This window comes from Lolium perenne, chromosome 2 (genome assembly GCF_019359855.2).
Source record: "Lolium perenne isolate Kyuss_39 chromosome 2, Kyuss_2.0, whole genome shotgun sequence".
Taxonomy (NCBI): Eukaryota; Viridiplantae; Streptophyta; class Magnoliopsida; order Poales; family Poaceae; genus Lolium; species Lolium perenne.
In genome coordinates this window covers 9,845,581-9,857,828 of record NC_067245.2, presented here as the reverse complement: position 1 = coordinate 9,857,828, position 12,248 = coordinate 9,845,581, and the positions used below count along the sequence as shown (strand labels likewise).

Sequence of the window (12,248 nt, the reverse complement as noted above, 5' to 3'; positions counted from 1 at the left end):
AGAACACAATAGTGAACCGATCGAGGCCTTCCTCTGCAACTGCAGATTTGTCCCAGCTCCATTTCTTCTCTTCTTCGAACACCACATCGCGTGTGATATGCACGCGGTTCCCCACCGGATCAAACACACGGTAGGCCTTGGACCCTTCTTCGTAACCCACGAACACACCGGCACGAGCTCGATCGGACAGTTTGGTGATTCCGGGCCTGACGAGCTTGAAGTGTGCCGTGCAGCCAAAGGTGCGGAAGTACTCCACCCTTGGCTTCTTCCCTCGCCATGCCTCATACGGGGTCATGCCCTTGAGGCTCCTCGTCGGTGATCTGTTCAGAATGTGCACAGCAGTCTTTACTGCCTCGGCCCAGAACGTGGCCGGCACACTCATGCTCTTCATCAGGCATCGCGCCATCTCGACCACCGTTTGGTTTCTCCGTTCGACGACGCCGTTTTGCTGCGGAGAGTAAGGCGCCGTCGTGTTCCTCCTGATGCCAGCCTCCTCACAGAACGTGGTGAACTCCAGTGAGTTGAACTCACCGCCACGATCCGTTCTGAACGCACGGAGCTTTACGCCGCGATCAGTTTCTGCAAGTGCCTTGATCTTCTTGAAGAAGCGGAAGGCCTCGTCCTTGCTGTGGAGCACCTCAAGCCACATATATCGACTGAAATCATCAACAATTAACAGAAAGTACTTGCTACCTCCAGGCGATGTCGGTGTGATGGGGCCACAGAGGTCTCCGTGTAAGAGGTCGAGCACGCGCCCTGCTCGATAGGCAGTCGCACGAAGAAATGGAGTCCTGTGCATCTTCCCAAGTGCGCAGCCGTCGCAGAAATGATCGAGATGCTCGACCACCGGCATCCCTCTTGCCATACCTTTTGCGCCCAGCTCGTGCAATGCTCGGAAGTGAAGATGTCCGAAGCGTGCATGCCACCTCCATGCGAGGTCCTCTTCTACCGCCGTGAGCAGACAGACTGGCGCTGCAAGCTTAACTCCACTGGGTACAGCCTGTTCGAGGCTCTCTGCACCCGTGCGAGCAGCTTGTTTTGCTGGTCGAACAGGCGCAGCTCTCCACGACCGATGATCGACTGGCACCCCACCTCATCTAGCTGCCCCAGGCTCACAATGTTTGTGCGCAGCTTGGGGATGAAGTAAACGCTGGTAAGCGCTCGGTGCTCGCCGTTTCCATCGATGAAGACAACGGCGCCGCGCCCATGGATTTCCACCAGTGAGCCATCACCAAACTTGACCACGCCGTGCACGGAGTTGTCGACGTCGGTGAGCATCTCCAGGCACCCAGTCATATGGTTGCTTGCACCAGAGTCGAAGAACCAGCGCTTGCCGTCGCTGGGGTTGGGGATGACGCGTTCCTCGTTGAGGTAGACGAACTGCATGCCAGCGCTAGCCGCGCCGTGCGCGCCCAGTGCGCGCTCTGGACATGGTGTGGGCTCGCCGTGCGCGACCAGTGCGCGCTCTGTCGCGACGTCTGGAGCGTTGACGACACTTGTGGCGAGCAGCATCTCTGGCGCTGCCTGCGCGACGTGAGCCTCCTCAGCCTGGGCGATGTGCGCCTCGCCGCCCTTCTCACGCCGATCTCGCTCCCGCTTGCGGCACTCCTTGGCCCAATGCCCACGGATACCGCAGTATCGGCACTCGCCCTTTCGCCTGGGAGCGCCGTCGCCACCACCATGTTTGCCTTGCCCGCGGTCACCCGCGTGCTGCTTGGGCTTGTAGTCCCCCTTTCCCTTGCGGTCGCCCCCGGAGGACGACCCAGCGCCACGGTCGCCGGACTTGCTCCTTGCCGCCCACTCCTCCTCTGTAAGGAGTAGGCGCCCACCGGTGGCGGTTTTCTCCTCGTCGGCTTCGCGATCCTCGCAGACGACGAGGCGCCCTGTGAGTTCCTCCAGGGTCATGTTCTTCAGATCGAGCAGGGACTCGATCGCTTGCGCCATCTCCTTGTACGGCTTGGGCACCGTGCGCAGCACCTTGAGGACAGCCTTGCGCTCGTCGATCGGATCGCCGAGCACCTCAAGATCTGTCATGATCGTGCTAAAACGCAGAATATAGGATTCTATCCCTTCTCCACTACGATACCTGAGGCTGTCGTACTCCGAGCGGAGCGTTCCAGCCTTGACCTCGCGCACGCGTTCGCTGCCGACGCGCATGGTCTTCAGCGCCTCCCACGCATCGTGGGCAGTGTCCTTGACGGCCAAGATGCGCGTGAGCTCCGGCAGCACTCCCTTGAGGATGTACGCCAGCGCACGTCGATCGTCACGGTTCGTGCCGTTGAGATCGTTGACGACGTCCCAGTGCCCTTCCGCCTCCATCTGGACCTTCATCACCAACGACCACTCCTGGTAGTTGGACTTGGTGAGCATCGGGGGCTGTGAGCCTCCTCCGCTGTGGTACACCCGCTCCACGACGCGATCGTCCTTGCCGTCGTTGAGCGACAGCCGCGCCAGGGACTTCTTTGGTGAAGCCGGCGGCGTCCCCTTGTCCTTGTCCTTGTCGCCATCCTGCGATCCCGGCATCGTTCCGCGACGGATCAAACACCGCGCGAGAGTGGTGAGGCGGATCGAACACCGCGGGCTCTGATACCACTTGACGTTGCCGGATCGTGAACAGTGCCTGACAAAGAAACGTATGACAGAGAGAAAAACGTAGGAACGGGGAGAGAGCGAGACTCAGTGTTTTTGTGCCGCGTTCAACTGCTCGGCTTTTCTGTTTCTTCTCCTTATTAAGCTGGATCGAGTGATCCTTACAAAGTGGAAACAAACCATGACCTACTCCTCCGAACTGACCGGCCATGCCATCCCATGGCGTTCGGCAGACTAAGTCCACTACCACCACTAAGACCTGAGCAACATCGTGCCATCCCACGATTCCAAATCCTAGTGGTTATCTAGTCTAAGGATAACTCAAAACGACCTAGCTACGTTGGACAGTGAACAAGCTCATAATGCCCAACACTTATTTCTGAATAAGCTGTAAAAGGAAACTAGTGTGCAGCAGGATTATCCTTCAAACACATAGAGCTAATGACTAATGCAAGTTTTCTATATGTTGGTAATATAGAAGGGATGAAAACAAGAAAAATATTAAAAACTAACCGAGATGTACCGCAAAAACTAATCGGAAGATAACGAAACTTAGAAGGAAAGCGGAAGACATTGGGGGCATGCGGTCCGTGAGAAGCACCAAGGGAGGATAGCATGGCAACACGGCCCCACCTGCCATCGGATGCCTGCATCGGCCGGAAGCGGAGCGGCCAAGAATGTGTGTCGCCTAGGGAAACATTTTATCAAAAAAAGCCAACAAGTCTGGACATTATTCAGTCAAAGATTTTCTACTATAGCTCGCAAGGTTAAAAGTGCCGCTACTATGCAAGGGGTGAATCAAGAAAAATATTCTTGCCGGCACATTTGATTACCTTAAGAACCTATGGTAACAAATAAGATCTCTTTACCGTCGTTCAGATTAAATACATAGTAACTTGACAGCACAGACCGAAACGCATTTCTCACGGAACCGGTTTCTACCGGTCAGTGATCCAGCGCTGAAAGACGTCGTGATTGGTGCGTGCCTCGCTAGTATTCCTCCTGTAAATCATGTATCCTTGATTTCAACCGTGCAAAGGGGAGTACATACAACTAATAACTAAAGTAATTTGTCAATAAAGTTTGCCTAATTTCGGTTAAAAGGGTTGCTAATATGCAAGGGGTTAATCAAGAAAAATATTCTTTCGAGCATATTGGACTACTATCAGAGTTCAGAGTAAATTCAGAGTAACTTGGCAACCAAGATGCATTACCAAATTAAAACAACCAAAAAGCTTACTTTCAGATTAGCTTTAAAGCAGCCAATTCAGTGCTCACAATCATTCTATGTCATCACTAAATTACATTAGAAACAAGAGGGCAAATTCCTCCACCCCAAATCGACCGGCTCTCCACATCCCCAGGGTGGTAAGAAGAAGACGCATAGCTGCTACACCTCTGATTCTACCTTATACGTGTTAAACTGACACATGAGGAACACAATATTTGCCAAAGGATACAAGATAATCCCATCGAACATTCTCCAGTTCGGACCCAGGAGTAAGATTTATGGAAAGGACCCGACTACACAGTGGTCAGCCACTTTTTAAGACCTAGGGTGGTCAGTTCGGACATGATCACATTTCTATTTATGAAAAAACATACAGTTTCATGTTTGTTTCCGGAAAAGGCAACCAACCAAACTAGCAACCCGCACCCCACCGCGCTCTTCTGGCTTGGAAAGAAGGCACGCATGCTTTGCCCAACGGGGCGTGCTTTGCAGAACCATCAATTAGGTGGGAATCCCGTGGTCCCACCTAACCTGAACCCCAACACCGCAGGCACATGACTGAAACTGATTACAACATGCTGATTTAAAATATAGAGTTACTTTGCTATACAACAACTGAATGTTAGCAGAGCTGGAAGATTATTCGTAATCTTAATCTTGTTGATACTTGTTACATTTTCAGCTCATTGCAGTTATTGATAAAAGTTTATTATAATTATATTGATAAATGTAACATTTTGAGCTTATTGTAAATTTTAGCAGTTATAAGAACTGTGACAGCTTGCTCATTTTAGTACGTAGCTAATTAATTGAGAACTGTGACAGCTTGCTCATTTTTCGTGCTCAAGAGAGAAGCGGCGGCACGCTCTGCTCATTGCGGAAGTAGTCGCTGGCATCCACCTTCCTCTTGATCATGGCGAGCCTCTTGAAGTTCCCTCCAAAGTACCTCTCGCCCCACACCTTGCCGCTCTCGTAGGTGCTGACGCCGCCGACCACCTGGTTGACGCCGATTTCCAGGTCCCGGTAGTTGGCGTAGGCGGCCCTAGGGTTCTGGCTGACCAACGGCTCCATGAAGTCGTATATGGTGTTGATCCAGCTGGGCGTTGTGGTGGTGTTGCCCCCGACCCAGGACTCGAGGTACTGGATGTTGTAGAGCACGCCGGCGCGGTGCGGGAAGGGCGTGTCGTCGGCGGCGATGCTCGCCATCCTCCCGCCTTGCGGCTCGAGGACGAGCTGCCCCTCGGCGGCGGCGCTGGGCCAGGTGAAGATCTTCTCCCACGCGTCCTTGGTGAGGGCCTCCCTGACGTAGTCGGACTTGTTCTTGTAGAAGCGGCCCAGGGTCATGGTGCGGTTGAGCAGGAGGGCTTCGAGGGGCGCGTTGTTGATGGCGTCGCCGAAGTATATGTACGCCACGTACTGCACCCAGCTCATCTCCCGGCAGTCGGCGCGCGTCAGGTTGAGCTCCGGGAGCTGGTCGCGCAGGGTGGCCACCACCGCGCTCCAGTTGCCGAGCGAGGTACAGGGACTGGAAGTTGGCCTCGCGCTGCTGCACGTTCACCCGCACGGTGAGGTCGTCGGGGAGCGCCGGCGCCACCGTCTGCCACTTGGTCACGGCCTCGACGGCACCCTGGTCCATGGTCTTGGTGACGCTGAAGTACGAACGCGACCGTGGGTGGGACCGGCATGAGCTCGCTGCAGTTGCGGAGGTCTTGTACTTGGTCACGTCATCGCGCCGAGGTCGTCGGGAAGCAACTCCCGTCACGCCTCCGCGGTCGAACCAACGTGATTGCTCCCGTGTCCCCCCCTTCAGCTTCATGGTTCTAAAAAAATTGGAGCATCTTGTCAAAGGCACGGGTCCATACTGCAGCCATGAAGAACGGGAGGTCGAAGAGAAACTAGACATCACCCGCCTGCCGGAGAAGGGCTGCCGCTGGCGGAGAAGAAGAACAATGGGGCGCGGGGAAAGAAAGGGGAAGCAATGGCACGGGCATGGGCGCGGGGCTGGCTCGGGCTCCCATTTTGCAACGGTCACCTGGGTAAGCTGTGGGTCCGGCGCACTTAACGTGGACAAGTTGTGGGTCCCACGATGATCTGGATAAGTGAAGACGTATCCACTACGGGGAACCAACAGCGGCCCCACTTGCCAGCACCAACCAACGTCAACTTAACGGGATTCCTTCCGTCCGAGCTCCTTCTGCGGGTTTCAGACAAGGTTTTGGGGAAAACTGAGGAAAAACTAAGAGGCTGGGGAAAACTGAGCACAACTAAGGAGCCAGGGGCACGAAAATAGAAATCCCTTGAAAAAATTTCAGATATTTGAAAAGGTAGGTACTGAAAATGTTTGTATTTTGAAACTATTCAAATTTTAAAAATGTTTAGATTTTGAAAATATTCAGAGACATGGGTTCAAAATGTATATTTTTACGGGATTTAAAAAATTGTTCATGATTGAAAATATAAATTCACAAAACTGAAAAAATGTTCATCATATAGAAAACAATAATGGGTCAAAAATACGTTCATTGATTAAAAAATATTTTTTCATATTTGAAATTGTTCATTTAGTTTGAAATAATGTTTTTAATGAAATAGAAAGAATTTCAACGAAAAAAAAATCGTAGAAATGGAAAAAATGGTCTTGTAGTTAAAAAAACTTGTGGATTCAAAAAAATTGTTCATAGATTAAGATTTTTTTAAAATTTATACATGTAATTTGAAAAAATGTTCACAAGGTTAAAATTTGGTTATAGGTTAAAAATACGTTCACGAGATGAAAAATGTTCACGGATTAAAAAATTATTGATGGGTTCCAAAATGCATATGAGTTCGAAAAGTGCTAACGAGTTCGTGAACAATTTTCAAATTCAGGAATATTTTTAAACTTTCGATCATTTTTAGAATTCATGAACATGTTTCAAATGAGCGAATTTCTAAAATCGTGTCTTCTTTTCAAAATTAGCCAATATTTTTAAAATTTGTGATTTCTTTTCAAATTCATCGAATAAATTGCTAACTTTTTCAAATTCATAAAAAAAAACTATCCATGGTTCAAAAAAAGTTCATGTCTTTGAAAACAAAGTTTGAAACAAAAATAAATTAAAATATAAAAAACTATTTAAAACAACAAATTGGTACGTACTATATATATCTAGCTTGTTTGGCAAACGTACTGGTATCTAAGATGATATAGCTACTGCCGGCTCGTTTTTTTGCAAATTGCACCTATTAAATTTTATTTGCTAACTGTAGGGGAATGAATAATAGACGGAGCAGTTCAACAAAAGCTACTACTTCTATTTCTGCGCAATCAACAGAAGCAGTCAACATTGTTTAAAAAAAGAGAGAGAGAGAGAGAAAAACAGAAGCAGTCAAATCACGAAACAGTTTTTTTTTTGAGAATATATCACGAAACAGTTGCAAGCAAAGCAAACCGCGAACAGACAAATGAATTAAACAGTCGAACCTGAATGGGCCGAGCCCATTGTCGCACACGGTACGCGGTGACTCCCTTGTGTACCGCTAAAAGCGGTGTATAGGAGCTCCCGAGCAACTCTAATTCCTCTCGCGTGCGTTCCTCTCACCGGCTGGCCGCCCTGCAGTCCGGCGCCACGCCGCCTCCTCTCCCGCTGGCCGCTGCTGCAGTCCGGCGCCACGCCGCCTCCTTTCCCGCCGGCTTCCGCTGCAGTCCGGCACCACGCCGCCTCCTCTGTCCTCTCCCGTCGGCCGCCGCTGCAATCCGGCGCCACGCCACATCCTCTACCGCCAGCCGCCGCCAAGGCCACGCCTCCTCTCCCGACGCCGCAGTCCGCCGCCTCCTCTCCGGCCGCCCGGCCGCCGCGCGCCCTCTTTCGCATTTCAGCCGGCGTCGCGCACTCATGGACCCCGAGGATGAAGCGGCACTGGCGCGGCCTGGATACTGGAGCACGAGGTAGAAGAATCCGCAGGAGAAGAGGCAGCGCCCCAAGGCCAACAGGTTAAATTTCCTTCTCTGATTTGCTCACTGTTTGTAAGATATTGCTCGCTCCTAGCTCACGAACACTCAACAAGCAAATGTCCCTGAAATGTTTGATCTAGCAAATGTCATCTCTCATCCTGGAATGCGGAGACCAATCGATGAATTTGGTACCCCGGAAATTAGAGATAAAATGAGATGGGCATATCTATCCAGAGGCCCGAGTCGTTTGATTGGTCACAATTTTCCCAAAACCAAATTCGATCCGGATTAGCGGCCATTTCGAGATGTATGATATCCAAGTCGTTCTTATTTATTTTCATGTATCCAAGTCGTTCTTATTTATTTTCATGTTTTTGCTAGTTGTATTTCCTGAATTATGAAAACTGAATCTTTAGAGTCATTTATTTTGTTGTATAGACTTCTATTTCTGCTTAAAAAAAAGTTAGGCCTTATATGTTCGACCCACCTTATCTTAATTCCTGGCTCTGCCACTGGTTGAAGCCGATGTCCAGGTCCCGGTAGTTGGCGTAAGCGGCCCTCGGGTTCTTGCTGACCAACGGCTCCATGAAGTGGTATATGGTGTTGATCAAGCTCGGCATTGTGGTGTTGTTGCCCCTGAACCAGGACTCGAGGTATCTGATCATCTTCACCTCCACGCTGGAATCCTACCTCTGTTGCAAAATATAAGCCTTTCTAGAAAGCTATAAAGTCTTATACTTATTTTGGAACCGAGGTAATAGAGATCAAGTAAGCATATACATAAGTCTATCGATTTGCTGATGACAATTGTGGATAAATGTCTCTTAAATAGCAGCACAGTATAAGTAAGTTTGGCAACAAATATATTTAAATAGCAGCACATTATAAGAAAGTTTTGATGATAGCTCATCGCCTCAGATTGCGCTAAAATGAAAAGAAACGATGCATGTCATAGTAAATAAAATACTACTTCTTGCATTTCGGGTGTTGCCAATGAGTTCTTCTGGCAAGTCCATATAGCTCAGGAGGAAGCGTTTCGATGCTTCAGCTGGTGCAGGTTTCTTGCTGTGCGTAATCTTATTATGTACATATGCCATATACGCCACAAAGTCATCAAGAAGGGCGCTCTCTGTTTGACATTGGAGAGTTTGAGGCATGAAGGTACCAGTCCTGGTTGTGCTCAAACAGCTATTGAATGTTAGCAAACCTAGATGATAATTTATAATCTTGATCTTGTTGATAAAAAACTGTACCTAAATGATACGCACTCAATTGAATGTTAGCAAAGCTAGATGATTATTTATAATCATAATCTTGTTGATAATTGTTACATTTTCAGCTTATTGCAGTTTTTTATAAACGTGTATTATAATTGTATTGATAAATGTTACATTTTGATCTCATTGTAAATTTTAGCAGTTATAAGAAACATGGGCAAATGCTATTTGATCACTGTTTATTTTAATCGCTAATTAGTTGATCACTGTGACAACAAGTAGCTCGTATATTTTTCGTGATCAAGAGAGATCAAGAGAGAAGCGGCGGCACGCTCTGCTCGTTGCGGAAGTAGTCGCTGGCATCCACCTTCCCCTTGATCATGGCGAGCCTCTGAAAGTTCCCCCCGAAGTACCTCTCGCCCCACACCTTGCCGCTCTCGTAGGTGCTGACGCCGCCGACCACCTGGTTGACGCCGATGTCCAGGTCCCGGTAGTTGGCGTAGGCGGCCCTGGGGTTCTGGCTGACCAGCGGCTCCATGAAGTCGTATATGGTGTTGATCCAGCTGGGCGTTGTGGTGTTGTTGCCCCCGACCCAGGACTCGAGGTACTGGATGTTGTATAGCACGCCGGCGCGGTGCGGGAAGGGCGTGTCGCCTTCGGCGATGCTCCCCATCCTCCCGCCTTGCGGCTCGAGGACGAGCTGCCCCTCAGCGGCGCCGCTGGGCCATGTGAAGATCTTCTCCCACGCGTCCTTGGTGAGGGCCTCCCTGACGTAGTCGGACTTGTTCTTGTAGAAGCGGCCCAGGGTCATGGTGCGGTTGAGCAGGAGGGCTTCGAGGGGCGCGTTGTTGATGGCGTCGCCGAAGTATATGTACGCCACGTACTGCACCCAGCTCATCTCCCGGCAGTCGGCGCGCGTCAGGTTGAGCTCCGGGAGCTGGTCGCGCAGGGTGGCCACCACCGCGCTGCAGTTGCCGAGGTACAGGGACTGGAAGTTGGCCTCGCGCTGCTGCACGTTCACCCGCACGGTGAGGTCGTCGGGGAGCGCCGGCGCCACCGTCTGCCACTTGGTCACGGCCTCGACGGCACCCTGGTCCATGGTCTTGGTGACGCTGAAGTACGCGACCGTGGGTGGGACTGGCACGAGCCGCACCTTAAACGACAGCACGATGCCGAAGCTCACGCCGCCGCCGCCGCGGATGGCCCAGAAGAGGTCGTCCCCGATAGCCTTCTTGTCCTGCAAGAGGATTCCGTCGGCGTTGACGATGGATGCGTCGAGGATGTTGTCGGCGGACAGGCCGTACTTGCGCATCATCAGGCCCTGGCCGCCGCCGCTGAAGTGGCCTCCCACGCCGACGGTCGGGCAGACGCCTGCAGGGAAGCCCAGCCCCGGTGCCGCCTTGGAGACGGCGTAGTAGAGCTCCCCGATCGTGGCGCCGGCGTCGACCCACGCGGTGGCCTCCTGCGGATCAACGTGGACGTTGTTGAGCTTGGCGAGGTCGACCACGGCGAACACCTCGGGACGTTGGGACCGGGATGAGAGGCCCTCAGTGTCGTGCCCGCCGCTGCGCACGCGGAGGCGCACGCCGTGCGCGCGTCCGCACCGCACGGCGGCCTGGACGTGCGACGCGTTGGTGGGCGTCACGATGCAGAGCGGAGGCATCGCTGTCGCCGGCGCAAGGAACCTGGCGTTCCTGATGGACGACACCAGGAGCGGCTTGAACGACGGGGAGCCCGGCGTGAGCACCAGCTGGCTGGGGACTTCTGTCATTAGGCACCCAAGGAAATCATCCGAAGACGACGCCAGTGACGGGACGGGCACGTAGAAGCCCACGAAGCAGACTGTGAGCAGGATTGCTATGGAGATTGACACCGCCATCTCTGCACCGCTCGATCGTAAATTGACAATGTGTTATGTGTGTGCTTATGTTATTGTCCTATGCTGGTTATGTACCATTTGCCTGTACTTGCAGGTCAACGAAGAAGCTGTATAAAAAAGATGAGATGCGCAATGAAGATAACATAAACAGCATGTATGTATTTGCAGGTCAACAAAGATGACACGCTAAGCTGTAGAAAAAAAGATTAGCTGCCCTAGTTTGATTACCTCCATATGGATAGAGATCATCGGTGCTTTAATCCTGGCCATATGGCCATCAACGTAATTTATACTGTACTAAGTTATGATCAACGATACAATTAATGAAGGATTTTCATTGATTTTATTATCTCTTGCCAAATAACTCATGCTATAGCCTATGTATGATGGCCTGTCACCAGATATTCAATCTGCGATATGCACAAGATAATTAGGCTATCAGGAATCGTATGATGGTTTTATTTTTCTATATATAGTACGTATTAATTAATTATATAATATATCCATGCCTCACACATAGCTAGTCCTCACAATATTAGTATAATAATGTTCTAATAAGCCAGATAGGAATTGTAAAACGTACCTGACACGTGTGCTGAAAAAGTAAAGAAAACAAGCATCCATTTTCCTCATATAGCTTGTTTGTACGCTAACGCAAAAAGACAATTCAACAATGTTTACTTGGACTTTCTCTACGTTCACACATTATGAGAGGAAAATTCAAGAAATGCACATAACACTCTTTCTGACTATATCGTGAGGCAAATGGAACTTGGAATTAAAGTCACGCTAGAAATGTATGTTCTTATGACTGCGTCGCTTGAGAACTAGCGGGTTCTGCTAGGAGCCACTACAAGTTATCGACTCGACACTGTGCGGTTGAGGATGAAGACATGAAGGTGGTGGGGCGGCCTCATACGTCAAAGGTTGATCCCTGCCTCGTTGATCCAAGGGAGTCCCCCATGTCTGGGCGCCCGGACCATGACTCAGTCGTCCCTCTCCTAGCCGAATATGGGGATACCTTCCACCAACATCAATAGATTCGATCATCTTCTTGTCACATGGAACCAAAGCCTATGATGTGGTATCTAGCCCCTCTGGTATTCGTCTACCTTAGTCCCCCGGGGGGCTTATCAAATGTAATGGAAGCGTTACCCTAAACAGGGCCGCTCGGTGTGTGTCTATATATATATATATATATATATATATATATGAGTTGGAGAGGTAGAGGATACCATACAACACGATATATACCAGAGACCTCTATCTATACTACAGCTAGTTATACATGGTATTTAACACTCCCCCTCATTCATAACTTATCTAAGTTAAGATTTCGTCTAAACACTACTAGCTGTCTGAATGACAATGACTTTGTAAAACCATCAGCCACTTGGT

The 12,248-nt window shown here is 50.2% G+C and overlaps 1 protein-coding gene, 1 long non-coding RNA gene and 1 pseudogene across 2 annotated transcripts; 1 reads left to right on the top strand and 2 right to left on the bottom strand.

Annotated features, from left to right (window-relative positions):
- Window positions 1-4,046: 4,046 nt before the first annotated feature.
- Window positions 4,047-5,491, bottom strand: LOC127324001 (berberine bridge enzyme-like Cyn d 4; annotated as a pseudogene).
- Window positions 5,492-7,244: 1,753 nt separating this feature from the next.
- Window positions 7,245-11,196, top strand: LOC139835951 (uncharacterized). Its single transcript, XR_011751310.1, has 2 exons — window positions 7,245-7,793; window positions 10,945-11,196. It is a non-coding gene; the product is annotated as an uncharacterized lncRNA (long non-coding RNA).
- LOC127324000 (berberine bridge enzyme-like Cyn d 4) lies at window positions 9,099-10,947 on the bottom strand. Its single transcript, XM_051352105.2, has one exon. The coding sequence runs from the start codon at window positions 10,848-10,850 to the stop codon at window positions 9,282-9,284; it is 1,569 nt and encodes a 522-aa protein (XP_051208065.1). The 5' UTR covers window positions 10,851-10,947; the 3' UTR covers window positions 9,099-9,281.
- Window positions 11,197-12,248: the final 1,052 nt, after the last annotated feature.

Bases quoted from the DNA above. Each gene is read 5' to 3' on its own strand.
- LOC127324000 (XM_051352105.2), bottom strand. From the start codon at position 10,850: ATGGCGGTGTCAATCTCCATAGCAATCCTGCTCACAGTCTGCTTCGTG.